At 37.6% G+C, this 17691-nt stretch overlaps 4 protein-coding genes and 1 long non-coding RNA gene across 5 annotated transcripts; 1 reads left to right on the forward strand and 4 right to left on the reverse strand.

Moving 5' to 3' along the window:
* Window positions 1-5809: 5809 nt before the first annotated feature.
* Window positions 5810-8300, reverse strand: LOC135937464 (zinc metalloproteinase nas-14-like). Its single transcript, XM_065480617.1, has 5 exons — window positions 8180-8300; window positions 7954-8124; window positions 6451-6753; window positions 5989-6122; window positions 5810-5936 (listed from the first exon to the last, which is right to left on the reverse strand). The coding sequence occupies exons 1-5, from the start codon at window positions 8298-8300 to the stop codon at window positions 5841-5843; spliced, it is 825 nt and encodes a 274-aa protein (XP_065336689.1). The 3' UTR covers window positions 5810-5840.
* Window positions 8301-8946: 646 nt separating this feature from the next.
* On the reverse strand, window positions 8947-10348 carry LOC135937306 (zinc metalloproteinase nas-13-like). Its single transcript, XM_065480453.1, has 5 exons — window positions 10178-10348; window positions 9955-10121; window positions 9458-9760; window positions 9136-9269; window positions 8947-9078 (listed from the first exon to the last, which is right to left on the reverse strand). The coding sequence occupies exons 1-5, from the start codon at window positions 10300-10302 to the stop codon at window positions 8980-8982; spliced, it is 828 nt and encodes a 275-aa protein (XP_065336525.1). The 5' UTR covers window positions 10303-10348; the 3' UTR covers window positions 8947-8979.
* Window positions 10349-10896: 548 nt separating this feature from the next.
* On the reverse strand, window positions 10897-12138 carry LOC135937465 (zinc metalloproteinase nas-13-like). The gene is made up of 4 exons (XM_065480618.1): window positions 12042-12138; window positions 11690-11992; window positions 11221-11354; window positions 10897-11151 (listed from the first exon to the last, which is right to left on the reverse strand). Exons 1-4 carry the CDS (start codon window positions 12136-12138, stop codon window positions 10897-10899), a joined length of 789 nt encoding a protein of 262 aa, XP_065336690.1.
* Window positions 12139-13103: 965 nt separating this feature from the next.
* LOC135937466 (zinc metalloproteinase nas-6-like) lies at window positions 13104-17510 on the reverse strand. The gene is made up of 6 exons (XM_065480619.1): window positions 17372-17510; window positions 17152-17325; window positions 16808-17091; window positions 14653-14671; window positions 13717-13850; window positions 13104-13664 (listed from the first exon to the last, which is right to left on the reverse strand). The coding sequence occupies exons 1-6, from the start codon at window positions 17508-17510 to the stop codon at window positions 13104-13106; spliced, it is 1311 nt and encodes a 436-aa protein (XP_065336691.1).
* LOC135937689 (uncharacterized) lies at window positions 14881-16326 on the forward strand. The gene is made up of 2 exons (XR_010574526.1): window positions 14881-15744; window positions 16167-16326. It is a non-coding gene; the product is annotated as an uncharacterized LOC135937689 (long non-coding RNA).
* Window positions 17511-17691: the final 181 nt, after the last annotated feature.

A 17691-nucleotide genomic window follows, 5' to 3' on the forward strand; every position in this document is an offset into this window, starting at 1 on the left:
TGCGCTCATGTTACTTCGAATTAACAGGTTGAAGCTTTTCACTTATCATTATAATCCTAATCTAATTGTAAGTTAAAATGGCTAAATTTTCCTTGAAAAAACCCCCAAATTCTTGAAATAAATGTTGTCACTTCTATGAATTCATTTATAAGTATACCTATGATAAAAAATCGTATTCTTCCATTATCAGATTAAAGAAATTTCAAAATTCTTTCGTAGATATTGTCAAAGAAATAATAATTATACATAGTTAATAGTGCAATATACTTACAGAATATCAAATGAATTTTTTTCTATTGCAGTTGAACCATTTTCCTGTGAATAAAAGGCTTTCCGAAATAAAAGTTGTTACAAAAACAAGTCACCTCGTTTTTTTCTATGCTTATTTACACAAATGCCAACCTACAAAGTTACAAAAATGAATTTAATGTCCAACGAGTTCACTTTTTCACAATGATCAACCAACTATATCTCACATTGTTGAAGCATTCTATGCAATGTCACTTCATTGGGAGATATCTGAGCATTTCGTGAATCTATTTCTGCGGCTTCCCAATTAAGGAGAGTAATCTTTTTATTCCAAATGTCGCAGAGATGGCAAATAAGGTGGCTATTTTGGTGACTAGAGATCGGAATGCTCTAAGAGCTCGACGAGCTGGGAAGCGCACCAGCGCCAACTCACCACTTGCTGAATTTCGCACCTTTTCAGCGGCTTTGAGGCCAAATTTCTGGCCTCTATAGAAGACCTTTTTTCGAATAGACGAAAAGATTGGCTCCTCTTTGGCCTCTCAAACTCCATGCTATTCGCTCGGCGGTGATATTGGTACCCAGAGAGCTCATAGCCCACGGGATTGGCATAGTATATCAGGTTAAAAAATAATAAATATAAACCTCATTTAACTCTTTCAAGCCAAACCCGTGTTAAATCTCGCAGACCGAGAGTGTGATGATTCTGCTGAGAAAGGACCTTCAAAGAAAAATTGGCGCCCGAGGAAGGGAAGGAATTGGCCCATTCAATTATTGTATATTTATTTTATTAGACACCAACGGTGTACAAACCAGAGAACATTATATATTAACAAAATTATTTTGAAGCAGTTTCTTATATTTAGCAGCTTGAAGTAAGGTAATGGTACTAGTTTTACAATTGAGCAAATGATTTCATCGCAGAATTGGCATACACAATTGGCAGAAATATCAAGATGGAAACGTTTATCTTTACATAAAAGAAAATTATAACCATGGAAAGGATATCTCGTAAAAACACATCGATCTTTACAATAAGGTAGCCACCAGTTCTTATTTATCATAGCTGGAGTACTGTAAAAATTGGGGTGAATATTTTGATTTTAAAGCATCATATTATCCAAAAATTTAATATACTCAGGTGTATCTGGCAGGGAGAATTTTATCTTTAAGTCATTTACAAAATAATCAGTCTCGACTAGCTCATATACAAGTCTTGATTTCATTCTCTTATTGACACATAAAATAACATCTTAAAAAATCTAGACTACTTGGCACATTCGAAATAAATGGCTCGAGTGTGTTATGTGTTAGATCTCATGTTTTATTTTAAAAATCCCATCAAAAACAGTAGAAACTATTTTCTATGGAAACATTTTTGTATCAGATATCTTTAATTTAAAATGGTTGAGTGATAATAATGTGGTAGGATTAGCTTTTGATTGATTACACGAACTGCTGTGTCGGCATCCTGTCGCCAATCGCAGAGTTGAAATTGTTTAAAATAATCTCTTTCCAAATATTTTTGGAATTTAGCCATCTCTCATTGTATAAATATAATTTAAATAAAATTACAATTATTTTCTGAGTAGACAACAGTAACAAAAAATGATATTTATGTTGGAGGAAAATGCCACCATAGTTTACTCCTGGAAAATCAGTGCGGGCGGCGATCTATATCGCTATACGCTTCCGCCGTATATAGCACTCGCATATTATAACCCATAATAATAATAATGAGAAGCATAGATCACAGTAAATATTTTATAGAACTGCACTGAAGTTTGCGACAGATGCTCAACTGTGCGTTCAAATTCATTCATTTGTTTAGTTTTATTAATTCACTTGACATTTATTTTAGTCTTCTTCGGAATTTTTTCTCCGCTGCAGTAAGAATTATGCTTAGGGCAGGTATTAGCAGAACAGTTTTTCAACAGTAACTTAAGGAATATGATTTGCGTCACTTAGAAAGTCAGTATCTTGTTTATTTAGACAATAAAATATAATTTAACTTAAACTGTTTCTAGAATATCGAAAATTTCAACCAAATTTGGATTTTTTTTTGTTACATTATCGTTTTACAATCTGTTAGTGCAGCATAAATAACCAGCCTGGTCGGTGGCTCGCATTGTTAAGGCGTTCTCATATAGGAGTGTCAAAGCGGTGGGAGATATTTGAGCTGCTTAATACCGGACGCCCGATGTCAGAGATGGAAAAATGTGATTAATTTAGTGACTCAAAATGCTAAAGTGCTGGTTTTCGCACCTTTAGGACAAATTTCTGGAGTGTCAGTAAAAGAACTCGGTGCGGGGAGGCGAAAAGATGGCCACATATGGCCAAAGCTCCTCTGGGGTCACTCGGACCCCATGTTCCATGTTATCCTTTCGATGGTGTAGTTGGGACCTGGGACGCGGTGAGCTCATAGAATTTTAGACGATTTGTTTCCGGTTTTAGAATCAATTTAGACGGTTCTAGGCGATTTTCTTATTTCTATTTTCCACTGCACCATGTTAAAAATTCAATGGAAAATATCCATTTATATTTTATTAGCCTATTTTCATGGTGAGCCAGAGACGGCGAAATGAGCAAGGCACTTTTGTCCCTTTTCCACGCGTGCCGCCTGTGCCGTCACTGATGGAGACTCTCGGCCAATGAGCCAAAGATGCCAAATCCTTGGAATTAGTTGGCTTTTGCCGAAACTTGCATGAATTTGGTTCTCTTCCTCGACCAAATAATGAAACAAAAATGAAAAATTTAATACCACATTCAGTTTGGGGCCGCGCACAGAGAGCAAAACGACGTCACGCGCGCGATTTACTCTTTTTATTTGTGATTCACGGTGGAATTTGATCTGTAACCCCACATGTTTTGAGTTTTTTTTCCAGCTTTCCAGTGGTGTTTAAAAATGTTTGACCTCAAATTTTCTAATAATAGCACCACAAGCAGAAAAATTGAAAATTGTCAAATATGTCGTTATTTTTACAATTTCAAATCTCGGGTTTTAACCATCAGAATTGCAAAAACTGCATACCGTTCAACTCGTCTTAATCTTCGCTAGATAGCTGACATGCTTTGAGGGTGTTCAACCCTCAACCCCCTTCCACCCCGTTTATTTAAATAACGAGAAAAATCGCGTCGTCTTGCACTTTTAGCAAAATTATTCACTGTTAAAAACACTCTTAAATTGAAAAAATCTACCCCAAATTACATTGGTTATCTAGACGAGGTTAAGAAAAGCGGTGAGCAGGTTTTGCAATTCTGACAATTAGAGCCTGAGATTCAGCGATATAAATGTTGGCTAAAATTCGAAAGATCTATTTTTGCAAATATTGTCACTGCCAAATCTTTGGTTCTAACCATCAGAATTGCAAAAACTACCCACCGTTGTTTAAGTATATCATTTTTAAGAATTTTTAACCATGAAATAGTCGTTTTTTATGGTTTTGGCCATTTTAGACGATTTTAAGTATGGTATTCGTGCTCATTTGATAATCCCGCTAGGATTTGAAGCTGAAAAAATAGTCAATCGTCTAAATTCACAGCCCTGCTCTTAGCCCACGGAAAGTGCAAAAGCAGAGGTTACAAAAATGCAGTAAATCATTTAAAAGTATTTATTTATCACCTCAATTTTAATGATGATGCAAAAGCTCAGCTACGATTAATTTTTAGATTTTAGTCACCTAATTATCCTCTCCGACTTTAGTTGATACATCTCTGTTTTCATTTTTTAAAAAGTTATTTGAATTTAAAAAAATCCTAACTCAATTATCAAGTGAAAACATTACGTAATCCGAGTTATCTCATTTTACATTTCATTAGGTATGAACTTCAATTGTGAGCATAAATTTCATAAATTTGCACCAATTCAAATTTACTACACAGAAATGATAGCGTCTTTGCGATTAACTGCTTTTGGTTTTGCTGAACCTACAAAAGACGAAGCTTAAAAACCACGTATCATATATCTACGCTTAAATTTCCAACCATGTGTGCGTTCTGTGCTTTTAAATTTGCGTTTAAATCATTCGTTCGCTAGCACAGTGTCTGTCACACGAATAATAAAATACGAATTGCGTGCTTTCTGTGTCCGTTTTTCCCACATATTGTTAAGTTCTCGTGAAATTTATGGTCGCGTCGAATCCAACATGGCAGTCGGCAAACGGAAGCGAGAGACGAGGTACCCGAGCGCGTGTTTTGCTACCACGTGTTTGTGCCTTTTGCTTTTGAAGCAGCAATAAAATATCACACAGCATAGCAACAGGTCGTGACTGGCCGCCGTTGCCCCCGCATCGGGGGCTTTTAATGAAACGCCTCTAACGCATGCGCCCTGGAAAGATGCAAATTGGCAAAAAAGTGAGTCAGCAGAGTATGTGCTATTTGTTTGCACTCCAGAATATGTGTGCACTGCGCTATTTACTCAGATTCTCATTATTGCAATTACCGGCAATTACACACCGAACCGACTTTTATATCTTATATAAAAATAATTAAGGTTTTGCTTTCTTCTAATTTTTGTTCTCTGTTAATCTCATCACTGACGCTTCAGAATAACTAAAATTTCTTGAAACGATTTAATCAAAATCAGGGGAAACTTTGAAAATGTGATCGAAGAGACGTCTTATTGTTTTCTGAATGGAGGGGCTTATAATGCCCTAATTTTAAAGCTCATTTCGAATTTAATGGCTATAATCTGAGAGACTGGAAGAATTAACTTGATGCTAATTTTTTATTTGATGATGCCTTCAATTTTAGACGTTTTTATTATACTTTAGTTTGCTTTTTGTAATAATTAAAATAGACTATTAAATGTTTCAGACTTTTTATTTTGAATATAAGGTATCAATATTCGGAAAATATCCTTGGTTTTTGTTGAAAATTCGATAAAAATGTTACTTCCTCAGTAAGGATAGCAAATTCAAGAATTAATAAAAGCATTTTTAAGAATAAACTTAAGTTAATGTTGTAACAACATGAAAATCGAAATTTACAATTAGTATACCAAAAATTAATTTATTAGAAATAGTAAATAATAGTCCTGACGTGAAATATATTTATGATCAGTCACTTTTCCTCAGAAGATTTTAAGAACATTCCTAGATTTGTTTTGCTGTCTTATGTTATTGAAATTAAAATAATTGCATTATTCGTGCTCATTTCATCTTCTCCTGCTGTAGCCTATTTTAAATGATTCAGAAATCAGAACTCCTGCAAGAATCAGATGACTGCAATACGCTGTGTCAAGATGTGCCGCGGGTTGCTTACTTTTGCAATCTAAACAGGCGCCCACTTTTCATTATTTGTAGAAAGTAAATTTTTTCGACATTTTCACATTGGGTTAAACAGGATTTTTTTATTCTTTGCCGTTTTCGCTAACATTAGCTGAATGAATTTGATGCGCCTCTTGTTCTGCCAGCCTCACAGCATGCTCATATAGAAACCCCTCCCTATTTTGGAATTTTTGTTACGTAACGACTCTAAAATCCCTGCTGAAATTTTCACTTCTCTACTAATATCAGATTGGGGATTAACAAATTATTTGCGAATTTCTAGAATCGTGCTGAAGCTTTCGTTTATTGCACAAGACATGCGCTACATTATTTTTTCTGTCTTCTGCACTTGTATTTCCGGTTCAGCTTGACGAAGTCCTTTTTGGAAATCATTCTTCGCTGGCCGATCTCGGCGCTCGGATCCTGAATTGAATCATATTTTGGACAGGAATATAACAATTTTATTCAACAATACGTAAGGAATGATGGTATCCTCGCCGTTTTTGGAGAAAGCGGTTTTGCTGTAGTGCATGATGCTGGAATAGTCGTATCCAGTGCCAAAGTCGGTTACCTCCCTTGCGCTGTATTTTGCAAACTGGTGGGCTTTGCCTGAAAGAGAATGATATAATTATATAAAGAATGGTTGATTTAAAATATTAATTTTAAGAAGAAAAATTAATTATTTTTTTTAGTAAATTTTTCATCGCGTTCTCAAAGAGTTAAGCTAATCGATAGTTCTCAATTTTTTCATAGTGCAAAACTCAATCAAATAAGATTCTGCTTTCTTAGCTGAGTCATTTGTTTTCCCTTCAAGAAGAATCCACTGAAATTTAGCATTTCTTTCCTAACTGCTTTGATACCATTTCAAAGTACCAGATTCTATTATTTAATTTTTAAAAGTCACTATATATTCTTCGTGATTTTATTTTTACATCACCTGGCTTGATGTTGGTATAGTTGATGAAGACGTAGTCATCTCTGTCGGAAGCGCTTTGCTCGTGGTGGAAGCCGGTGGTGTGCAGCAGCTCGTGGGCCACGGTGCCGGGCACGTAGCACGCGTGCCTCTGCAGACTGGTCACCTGACCTCCGCCCTGGCGGCCCACGTGGCTCCAGCAGCCGGTCAGGTTCCACATGATGTGCAAGTAGTCCGTGTCGCCGTCTTTGTATGGGCGGAAGCGGATGCACGATCCTTTCTCCACCCACTTCATGCCTCTCTGCACCTCGCGGATTTCGCCTCTGTCTGTCCAAGAAGAGAAATGGGATTTTCAACACTCGCGAAACCACAATGCAGAGGTTATGAACGGGGAAAACAAATAAAAATAGTATTAATTAAGAAAGAAAGTTATGCCATCGAATTAAATGAAAATTCGAGCGGGCTTTAATCTTCAGGTTTGGAACAGTTGTTAAATTAATTTAAATTGGTTTCATCCTTAATAAAAGAGAAAATCTGGGGAATACAACCCATCTTTCAAATCATGAACAAACAACTGTTGATGTCAGATGAGTTGCTAACAATATTTAAACTTTTTATTTATTCAATTGATTAAAAATTACAGTAAAAAAAAACAATCAAGCTCAGTAACTGACAGATTCTAAGACTAATTCGATTTTACAAAATTGTTTCAATCCTAAAATTATAACACCAATGAATCTGTAAAAAATGTCTCGTTTCAGGAGTTTAAAATTTCATTTATATGGTTCATAACTTTAAAAAAAAAAACGGGAAGTTCAAATTTGATTGGTTTTAATGGCAAAATTAATGGATTGTTTTTGAATAAATATTGAACAACAATTAAGGGTGGTAATATTTTTTCTTGGTCATTTTCCAAAATCTTAAAAAGACAGAAGTTGGCGACTTTGTATAAAGTGTAATTTTAATAAAAATAAATAAATGAAAGTAATGAAAAATGTGCGCCAATCAAGTTTTTTTTGTGTGATTTTTTTTTAGCATGGGATCTTGTGTTTGCAATTTAAAAATCATTAATTCTATTGAAAAAGGCACGACCAAATACCGAAAAACTTGTTGATCATAAAGCCCGCTTTCATAAAAATGGAGCTTGAATGCTCAAATCTCAAAATTAATTTTTTTTTAAGTTCAACAAAGCAAATTTTCAAATTATAAATATATCACCTGATTTTTTAAATCATATAAAACTTAAAATTTTTAAACTTTTAAATTTATTGACAGGTTTATTGGCCGATTTAAAAGGTTTTAGACGTGTTTTTCGGAAGTTTAGGCACAGTTTTAGCTTCAAAAGATGAATTTAGACGGTTTTAATTGTGCGTTAAAAGCCTTAATTTTATACGTGAAATATTTACGCTCATGCAGAGTCTAGGTGCAAATCAGGCGTTCAGAAAGAATACTGTTGGTAAATTTAGGTGCCAGTTTTAGGTCGAACCTTTTCAAATGAAAGATTTATTTATTTATTTATATGCTTACTCATGCCATACTGCAAGATGTATGGAATAACTCCGTTAGGCCAGTTGATTTTGTTGGATCGGACCACGTTTCTGCCCCTGTTGTTGCTCTCCATGATGTCACCCTCCTTCAATCCACTCAGCTCCCATTGGTTGCCGTCGTCGTCGATGTGCCAGTCCTGCAGGTTTCTTGCTGCGGCCGGAATTAATTTCCTATGCCCTTTTGCATTCAGGAATAATATACTCACTGACTTCCGAGTGGTCATAGTCGTCAGGGTAGTTCCATCCGTGGTGGATTGGAGGTTCGTTCGCCCAGACTGAACTCCTCCAAAGGACGAGGAGCAAGCAGAAAATAATAAACTCCCTCATCCTTTGAAGGCGAAACACTCGTTGCGTTTCATGCCTGCCTGCTCATTTATAGCGTTCTAAGACGATAAAGTGCATTATTTCTACAAGCAATTATAAATGTCTATCTCAGGAAATTTTCATAATTGCGTGCAGTGGTGATTTTCTAGTAATAATTATTGGTTTGGATAAAAAAATAAAACCTTTGCACTTGTTTGAAATCAAATGTTAGAAAAAAACGGGATTTTAATTTATTTCTAGAAATCCGGTCTATAAAATTCTTTCTGCTTTTAATAATCCAAAATTCAGGGTCTCCCAGCTGTTTTGATCCTGGTTAATTATGTGAGAACTGTTGTTTAAAAGTCCAAAATTTTGAAACAAATTTCGAAATTTTTCCTTTTTGCAATTTTTCATTTCCGATCTCTGCTTTCGTATTTTGATTTTTCAACTCTGCAGCGTGCAAAGGGGACGAAACATCCGCTGTATTCTGCTTTGCTGTCGTGTCCCTTTTCCAATATTGCAAAAATTTTATATCGCAGTTTTCCATGAAATTTGCGTTCGCAGAATCCAATGTCATTCAGAACGGAAGCGAAATGCGAACTTTCCAACTAGGCAGTTTTCTGGCACGAGTTGGTGCCTGGTACGATTGAAACAAATTTTGTTAAATTTTCAGGATTGGTTTTATTTCATAGGATTCACAAATTCAGTGATTGTTCAAGCGTTTACACTTGTATTTGCGGTTCAGCTTTTTGTAGTCTTTCGACGACACTCTTTCTCGCTGTCCAATCTCGACTCCCGGCTCCTAAAAATGATATTTTAAATTTATACGAATGTTTTTTTAAAAAAAAATTAAAATTACAAATGGGGTGATGGTGTCCTCGCCATTTTTCGAGAAGGCTTTGCGGCTGTAATGCATGACGCTGCCGTAATCGTAGCCGACGCCAAAGTCCGACACCACTTTGGAACTCTCTTTGTCAAAATTTTCTTCTTCACCTGAAACAATATTTAAACGTTAAATAATTTCCTTACTTTTTAGTACATTTTTCTTCCTTTTGCAGAATTTAAAAAAATAGATTAATTATCTTTACTTAAATTTCTTCTTGGATGGCATCAAAATTTAAAAAAATTTAGCATTCCATTCAAGGATTTATTTCTAACGTTGAAAGAGTCCAATTTATTACCCTCCTCAATATTTTCCCAATTGATATTGACGTATTCGTCTCTGTCCGAAGCGCTTTGTTGGTGGTAAAAGCCTGTGGCGTGCAGCAGCTCGTGGGCCACCGTGCCGGGCCATATGCAGCCGTCCCTCTGCAGGTTGACCAGCTGCCCACCACCCTGGCGACCTATGTAACTCCAGCAGCCGGTGTCGTTGTACATAATGACGATGTAGTCGGGATCGTCATCTTGATACGGCCGGAATCTGATGCACGACTTCTGCATCACCCACTCCATGCCCATATCGATCGTCTCTCGCTCATCTTGGCCTAAAATTTGAATTATTTTTCTTTAAATTATTAATATACAAAATCTTTACAATAAAAATGGCCAACATTTCAATATTTCTTTAGAGATAATTTAATTTTACTAACTGAAATTATTAGTCATCTCCCTGCGTAAAAAAATTATATCCCTTTTGAAGGAGGCTTTAAATTTCTGTTCAAAAGAAAACAAAACGCACTTAGTCCAGCCTGAATGGCGTAGGGAATGACCGCATCGGGCCAGCTGTAATCCTCCGACCTGATGACATTCCTGCCTTTCTCAGGTGACTCCATGATGTCACCTTCCTTCAAGCCGCTCATCTCCCACTGATGGTTGACGTCGTACGGATGCCAGTTCTTCAGATTACTGGCTGCAAGAAATATTTACATCCTTTTCGTCTTAAATAATTTTTGCGTGACCACTTACAAACTTCGTGGTGGTCATAGTCGTCAGGGTAGTAGGGCCCGTGGTGCACGGGTGGCAGCCACCCTTGGGCCAGTGAGCTGCGGACCAGGAGGCCGACGAAAAGGCAGAAAAGAAGCAACATGCTTGCCAACGCAGCGCGCCTTCTTGACTGCCGACTTGATTTTATGCTTTTCTTGACTGGAAACGAGATATATTCAAGAGAACATTTTATAGCGCACAAATGCAGATTATTGGTATCTGCATGCGGCTAATTATTGTAAGCTGCGAGGATCAATTATGTTATATCTCTTGTTCACGATAAAATTAATTGTTCTCGTGTTCACTAGAAAAAAATATAATTTTTTTAATCGGGTGTCCGCTTCGTAATTGCAGCATGATTTTTTTAATCGGTCAGAGGGTAATTTTTCTCCAGCAACAATAATTTTTAATGCTCTCATATATAGGATTGAAATTATCCCCATGAATAGTGCTTACAATTTTAATAATAATTGATAATAAAACATATTTTTATTATTGAGATTGCAGTGAATTTTTTTTCCCTAAAATTGGAGCAGAAAATTATACGAATTTCAATAGTGGAGTTCAGGAAGAGTTAAAATAAATTCAAAAACACGATTTTCGACCAAAATTAATATTTTATTGTATTTTTGAAATAAATTCAAGGTGGACTGCTTTAATTTCAATTAATTCGGCCTGTTGTTTGGCGCGGTGGCCGTCAGCCAGGTCGGCCTCCAGCGTTGTTTCCAGGGCGATTTCCGCCTGATCCTCCAGGCCGTCCAGCTGTATTGGTGCCAGGTTTATTATTTCCACTTGGCTTGACCACAGTGCCAGGTCTGGGTCTTGTGGTCGGTCTACTCGACTGGGTGGTTTGTTCCATCGCCTCCACCGTCTTGTTGCAATACTTGAAGTTGAGCTTCTCCAAATCTTTTTCGGATACGTGGCTGCGTTGGCCAATCTCCACGCCAGGTTGCTGTAAAATAAAAATAAACAAGGAAATCCCCTTTTCTGATGATCTGGATTGGAATAAGGAGATACTTACGTAGGGGACGATGGTGTCCAGGCCGTTTTTGGAAAAGGCTTTACGGCTGTAATGCATCAAGCTGTCGTAGTCGTAGCCAACGTTGTAATCAGTAATCAGGGTTGCATTGTATTTCATGAATTGTGCATATTTATCTGCATTTTAAAGAAGTAAGAATTCTTTTTTCAATTGATTATTTAACATATTTTTTTTAATTTTCTACACTTGATTTGATTTTGGAATATATCAGTTATTCTGGTAGACTAGATGAAGTTTATGTTACACTAAAAATCTAAATTATTTAGTTATTTTTTTCACTATCAGAATTTTTGTGTTATTTTATAAAATTCGCCAAATATATTGAAAAATAAATTTTCAGACTCAAATGGCTCAGATAATTTTCCTTTTAAAAACATCTCACATGAGAATTAAATAAAATAATAATTTTTCTTTCGAAAAAAATACAAATTTGGTCTGGTTTAAAACTTGCCTCTTTCAATATTGGTGAAGTTGACTAAGATATACTCGTCTCTATTGGTCGCGCTTTGCTCGTGCAGGAAGCCGACGGCGTGCAGCAGCTCGTGGGCCACCACGCCAGGTTCAAAGCAGCCGTTAGACTGCAGACTTACGGCCTGTCCGCCACCCTGGCGCCCTATATAGCTCCAGCAGCCGGCCGAGTCGTACAAGATGTACAAGTAGTCCTTGTCCCCAGCACGGCGGGGCCGGAATTTCAGGCACGAGCCCTTCATCAGCCAATCCATGCCGCTCTTCACGATCCGCTTGTAACTAGAACCTGGATAAAAATTAATTGAAAAACTTGAAAGTGTTCGTTGGAGGCATACTCATGCCAGGCTGCAAATTATAGGGAACAACGGCGTTTGGCCAGTTGACACTCCTAGATCTGACCACGTTCTTGCCCTTTTGGGGTTTCGCCTCCATTATGTCACCCTCCTTCAGGCCGCTGTGCTCCCAGATATTGCTGCCGGAGTTGGAATTCCATTTTTGGATTTTGTCTCCTTTTTGTTCGATTGTTAGCAGAAATTGGACACGGATAGTTTTCTTTAAATACGGATTTCCTGCTCGTTGTGGTTGGGAGGGTAGTTCGAGCCGTGGTGTATCTGCGGTTCAGAGTTCCCCAATCCAGGCAATGCCGCCTCCGAGATCCCAAAGAGGCAGCGCAACGTCAACAGAAAAAACCAGACCTGCATGGCGTGGTTTCGAAACGATTGTAACACGGACGATTAAAAAACCAGCCCTTTTGTACGAATGAGTCGCTCAGGAATGATTATTTATATCTTCGCTCTGATAGTAGTAGACTTGCAATTTCCACTAATCACAAAATTTTATGACTGCATGCTAATTGTAATCATAAACTATCGTAAAATGTGCATTTAAAGAGGAATGATACTGGAAAAGCCTGTAAAATGCTTGTTGCCAATGCATAAACTCGTCCCTTAGGATTCAGTTAAAGCCTAAATTGACCTAAGGAGCGCTGTAATTTTTTGAGAAAATTGGCTGGAAAGTTACCGTGCTTTTCAAATGGCAATGGCTGTCTCCTTACTTGAAATCCGATTTAATTTCAAAACCAAGAGTTTCCCCAATAAGTGGCATTCACAATTGGACAGATCTCAACGAGAGGAATCGGAATATGCCAAGAAAATATGTTCAAGCACTGTAAATTTTGGAGAAAATTGGCGAAATTTGAATTTTTACTGTAGGAAGGTCATTTTTTTATTATTGCAAATTGTTGAACAAATTGTTTATCGGTCAATTGTTTAAGGCATCCAACAATTTAAATAATTTTCGGTTGTTGCCCAGTATCATTCCACTTTAAAAGTAATTAAAATAATTATTTCAAAGAAAGCTATTAAATTTTATTGCATTCAAACACAAACTCTTTTTTATTAATTCGGTCTCCTTGTTGGTGGAGGTCGTCCCCCAGGCCTGCCTCCGCTGTTCTCAGGACGGTTTCCACCAGGTCTGTTTCCCCCATTGCCAGGTCTATTGTTTTCAGGTCTGTTTCCCCCTGGCCTGCCGCCACTGTTTTCAGGGCGATTTCCTCCCGAACCAGGTCTGTTTCCCCCTGGCCTGCCACCACTGTTCTCAGGGCGATTTCCTCCCGAGCCAGGTCGGTTTCCACCTGGCCTGCTGCCACTGTTCTCAGGGCGATTTCCTCCCGAGCCAGGTCTTCCTCCGCTGCTCTCGGGGCGGTTTCCGCCAGGTCGGTTCCCTCCTGAGCCTCCGTTTGGTCTGTTACTGTTTCCTCCGGGCCTGTTGTTATTCGGCCCTGACGAGTCGGGTTTGACCACGGTGCCAGGTCTCGGGCCGGAGGTCGGCCTGATCGATTGAGTGGTGTGCTCCTCGTGCTCCATCTCCTCAACCGTCTTGTTGCAGTATTTGAAATTGAGTTTTTCGTAGTCCTTCTCGGAAATGTGGCTCTTTTGGCCGATCTCCACACCAGGTTGCTGGATTTTAAATTGTGAGAAATTTTTATCTTGTAACTTAAATTCGACTCACGTAGGGAATTATGGTGTCCTGGCCATTTTTAGAGAATGCCTTCCTGCTGTAGTGCATCAAGCTGTCGTAATCGTAGCCAACGCCGTAGTCTGTCACTACGTTGGAGCTGTACTTTTGGAATTGATGCTTTTTGCCTGAAAGCAAAGACAGGCATTTAAAAATAAACTGAATTTTTAACTTTTTCTAAGTAGTCTGACTTCCTGAAAAATAGGGTTAAAATATTTTTCTTGAAATAGAGTGTGTACAAAGAAAGTTATGTCACACGCGTTTAATGACCATCTTTGACGACGTTTCTGAGCACATCAATCGATTCTTGAGGGTCGAATTAAAAGTAAAGTTGATATTTTGATGACTAAAAAGTGGAGTGCGACGTGCGTAGCACAAGTTGAACTATTTTTCCCGCCAAAACAATACGAACCTATATGTGAGAACTGCGCATGCGTCAGAGCTGGCTGGATCTGATAAAGAAGTCTCTTTGCAAGTGCTCAAACCAGCTCTGACGCATGCGCAGTTCATATTGTTTTGGCGGGAAAAATGTTCGCACGTCGCGCTGGACTTTTTGGTCGGAAAAAATATCCACATTATACCTGATTCGACCCTAAAGAATCGATTGATGTGCTCAGAAACTTCTACAAAGACGGTTTTTAATCAAAAATATATTAAATTGAATTAGTATTTTTCTGCACTGAACACAACAAATTAAATTGTAGAAATTTTCGTCAATTTCTTGAATATTTAAATTGTATCTGGACTAATTTATCATCGCTTTAATTGGATTGTGAAAATATTAACGATAGCGTATTTATGAAAAGAAGCTAAAACTATAGGAAAGCAATCAGATGATGTTCGGCTGCTTTGATCAATTCTGTTTTAGAAAATGACGGCCAAAGATTCTTATTTAAGTACGAAATCTTACATTTATCATCAATTACGAACCTTTTTCGACGTTGGTGTACCCGCATAAAAAAATATAACCCAGGAATATCCGGAATAATCTTAGATTAATCAAAATTTACCCGAAAAAATTAATCCAAAAAAATGATCCAGGATTAATCCTGTATTAATTGAGATTAATCTATGAATGTTTAAGATCAATCTAGAGATTCATCTAAAAAAATATTCTCAGATTATTCTTTAGATCATTCTGAGATTAATCCAAAAAAATAATTTTTGGAATTTTCTTAGAATGAATCCAGATTAACCTTAAAATGTTTTAAAGTCAATCTAGAGATTAATTTACAAGAATATCCCTGGAATAATCCCAAAGGGGAAATTTGAATATAAGTTAATAGATTATCCCCAGATTATTCTATAGATCATTCTGAGATTAATTCAAAATATTTTTTTAATTTTCCTAGAATATTCTTTAAAAACCCGAAAAGAGAAGAACTTAGATATTTTTCTTACAATTAAAAACACAAAATTAAATATGAAACATAATTTAATCAAGAAAATTAACTGCCATCTTGTTAAATAATATCACAAAAATATTTTTCTGGGAAATATTTTTTAATTAAGTCGATAATTAAATTTTAATAATAAAACCTAAACCTTTTTCGCATTATCTAATACAAAATTATGATGCCTTTTTTCAAAGAAGCTGCCCAGATTAAAAAAGGTAAAAAATCATAAATTCGATTGAATAATATAATTTCTTAACACAAGGAGTCTTAATTAATGCTACCGACAAACGTGCAAATTTGAATAAAAGGTCAGAAGTACAAAAAAGGGTTAAAAGGGCGATTTTAGTGTGCGCGTGGTAGCGGCGGCTGCACATGCATGTACGCACTTGCATGGAATGCCTGCTGCTGCTGCCTCTGTTGTGGAGCGGGGGAGCGGCGACGGGCGGTGGCAGCAGCAAGAGACTTACAAAATCCTGCCTCGCTCTCTTTGTCTAACGCGTCAACGGTCAACCGCCGTTCAAAGTTAAAGTTATTAACGGACGCAGGACGCCGGACGCCGCCAGTAAGGGACAACACGGACGTCCCGCGGACTCGGACGGATGGCCTGGATCTTGCGGTCAACAGGGTAAGTCCCATTTTATAGATTAGCGTCCTAAGAAATTAGAACAGATCGCGCAACTTTGAAATCCAACGGTTTTATTGTAAAATTACACTTTTCGCCGCTACTTGTACGGTTTTTTCCACCAATATTTTGATATGGGATCCTCTCCAGTCCTTAATGTTCTTAATTAGAACCCCATAAATAAGTTTGGGTGGCGGAAACTGTAAATCGGTGAGGAAAAATGTAATTTTTCCATGTAAATCGCGGTGCCTTTTTTGTACGCTTACGAGAATTTTTATTACACATTCTGATTCAATTGGCTTCGCATGGAAAATGGAAAAATATTATGCATGAACTTGACATACTTCTACCTTCCATTTTCCAAGCACAGCTAATTGAAAAAAGCTTTTATTTATTTTTTTCTACGAGTCGCTCCCTTTTTTTAGCTTCAAGCCGTCCGCAGCTGTTTTGCACGACGGGAAAAGATACAATCGTTTAAGTTCTGCAGTTTGGGCTTCAAGATTGGCGGTGCTGGCATCGAATGAGAGAAAATTGTGTACCTGATATGATTAAAAACAAATAAATTTTAAAAATTCAACTGAATAAGTTTGTAATTATTTAAATAATTCCCAATTATATCGCAGTAATAGTAATGACAGATTTTGAAATATTCTAGGAACAATCTGAGGGTAATTTTAAGAATAACTTAGGGATAATTTTTGTCACAATCTATGTTAACCTTAAAATGATATTAGAATCACCTAAGAACATTCTAAGATTGTCCTCAAAGAATAATACAAAGTTAAGATTTGATACGCTAAATATGAATCCTAGATCAATCCAAAGATTAATCCATAAGTATATTCTGAGAATGTTCTAAGATCATTCTTTAGAGCTTTTTGAAACAAAGCCCGGCAGAATAATCCTGGAACATTCTTAGAATATTCTCATAAATTAATCTACAGATTAATCCAGTATCACGAAAAACCGTATCATAAGTTCATATATAATTAATTTTTTAGATTAATCCTGGGCGAAGTCGGTATATTCTTAGAACATTCTCAGGTGATAATTTTTTATGGGGGTAGTTGATAAAGACGTATTCGTCCCTGTTAGGCGCGCTCTGCTCGTGGTGGAAGCCTGTGGCGTGCAGCAGCTCGTGGGCCACGGAGCCCGGAATGAAACACGCGTGCCTCTGCAGGCTGATGACCTGCCCGCCGCCCTGACGGCCCACGTAGCCCCAGCAGCCGGTCAGGTTGTACATGAGGTGCACGTAGTCCTTGTCCCCAGAGCGGTAGGGTCGGAACTTGATGCATGACCTTTCCATCACCCACTCCATACCGCGTTGCACGGCCTTTTTCTCTCCACTGTCTGCAAAAAAATGTATTTTACATCGGCTTTAAAGATTTAATTAATATTTTTTAGTTGTACTCATGCCAGGCTGCAGAATGAAGGGGATGATTCCGTGCGGCCAATTAATCTTCCTCGACTTGACCACGTTCCTGCCCTTGGTGTGAGCCTGTTCCATAATATCACCCTCCTTCAAGCCGCTGTGCTCCCAGATGTTGGTGCCGGAGTTTTCGTTCCAGTTGTGCACCTTGTTTCCTTTATTTTAAATTTGAGCAAACGTCTCATATTTTTATATCTTTACTGATTTCTTCCTCGTTGTGGTCAGGAGGGTAGTTCCAGCCGTGGTGGATCTGCGGCGGCGAGTTGTCCACGGAGGGCGAGGCCGTCTCCAGGGTCCGCAAGAGGCTGAATGCCGTTACTAATAAGAACCAGACTTCCATGGTGTGCCACACTTGCCTCTTCCGCACGCACGGTAATTGTGACAAGATCTGTCACCTTCCCGCCTTTAAAAACGCTTGTATGTGTGTAAGGAATAATTAAATGTATATCGTCAGTGATAAAAGGAAGGTCGCTAACGAGGTTCAAATTAATTACCTATGATATTGCAAGTAGTTGATTTAA

Source organism: Cloeon dipterum, chromosome 2, assembly GCF_949628265.1.
Source record: "Cloeon dipterum chromosome 2, ieCloDipt1.1, whole genome shotgun sequence".
Taxonomy (NCBI): domain Eukaryota; kingdom Metazoa; phylum Arthropoda; class Insecta; order Ephemeroptera; family Baetidae; genus Cloeon; species Cloeon dipterum.

Coding starts and splice junctions, on each gene's coding strand:
- LOC135937464 (XM_065480617.1), bottom strand. CDS start 8,300: ATGAGGGAGTTTATTATTTTCTGCTTGCTCCTCGTCCTTTGGAGGAGT. Junction 8,125..8,179: donor CTATGACCACTCGGAAGTCA/GTGAGTATATTA, acceptor TTCCGGCCGCAG/CAAGAAACCTGCAGGACTGG. Junction 6,754..7,953: donor CATCTTGCAGTATGGCATGA/GTAAGCATATAA, acceptor CTTCTTGGACAG/ACAGAGGCGAAATCCGCGAG.
- LOC135937306 (XM_065480453.1), bottom strand. CDS start 10,302: ATGTTGCTTCTTTTCTGCCTTTTCGTCGGCCTCCTGGTCCGCAGCTCA. Junction 10,122..10,177: donor GACCACCACGAAGTTTGTAA/GTGGTCACGCAA, acceptor TCTTGCAGCCAG/TAATCTGAAGAACTGGCATC. Junction 9,079..9,135: donor AGGACACCATCACCCCATTT/GTAATTTTAATT, acceptor TATCATTTTTAG/GAGCCGGGAGTCGAGATTGG.
- LOC135937465 (XM_065480618.1), bottom strand. CDS start 12,138: ATGGAGGCGAAACCCCAAAAGGGCAAGAACGTGGTCAGATCTAGGAGT. Junction 11,993..12,041: donor TAATTTGCAGCCTGGCATGA/GTATGCCTCCAA, acceptor ATTTTTATCCAG/GTTCTAGTTACAAGCGGATC. Junction 11,152..11,220: donor TGGACACCATCGTCCCCTAC/GTAAGTATCTCC, acceptor TTTATTTTACAG/CAACCTGGCGTGGAGATTGG.
- LOC135937466 (XM_065480619.1), bottom strand. CDS start 17,510: ATGGAAGTCTGGTTCTTATTAGTAACGGCATTCAGCCTCTTGCGGACC. Junction 17,326..17,371: donor CCACAACGAGGAAGAAATCA/GTAAAGATATAA, acceptor TTTAAAATAAAG/GAAACAAGGTGCACAACTGG. Junction 17,092..17,151: donor CATTCTGCAGCCTGGCATGA/GTACAACTAAAA, acceptor ATTTTTTTGCAG/ACAGTGGAGAGAAAAAGGCC.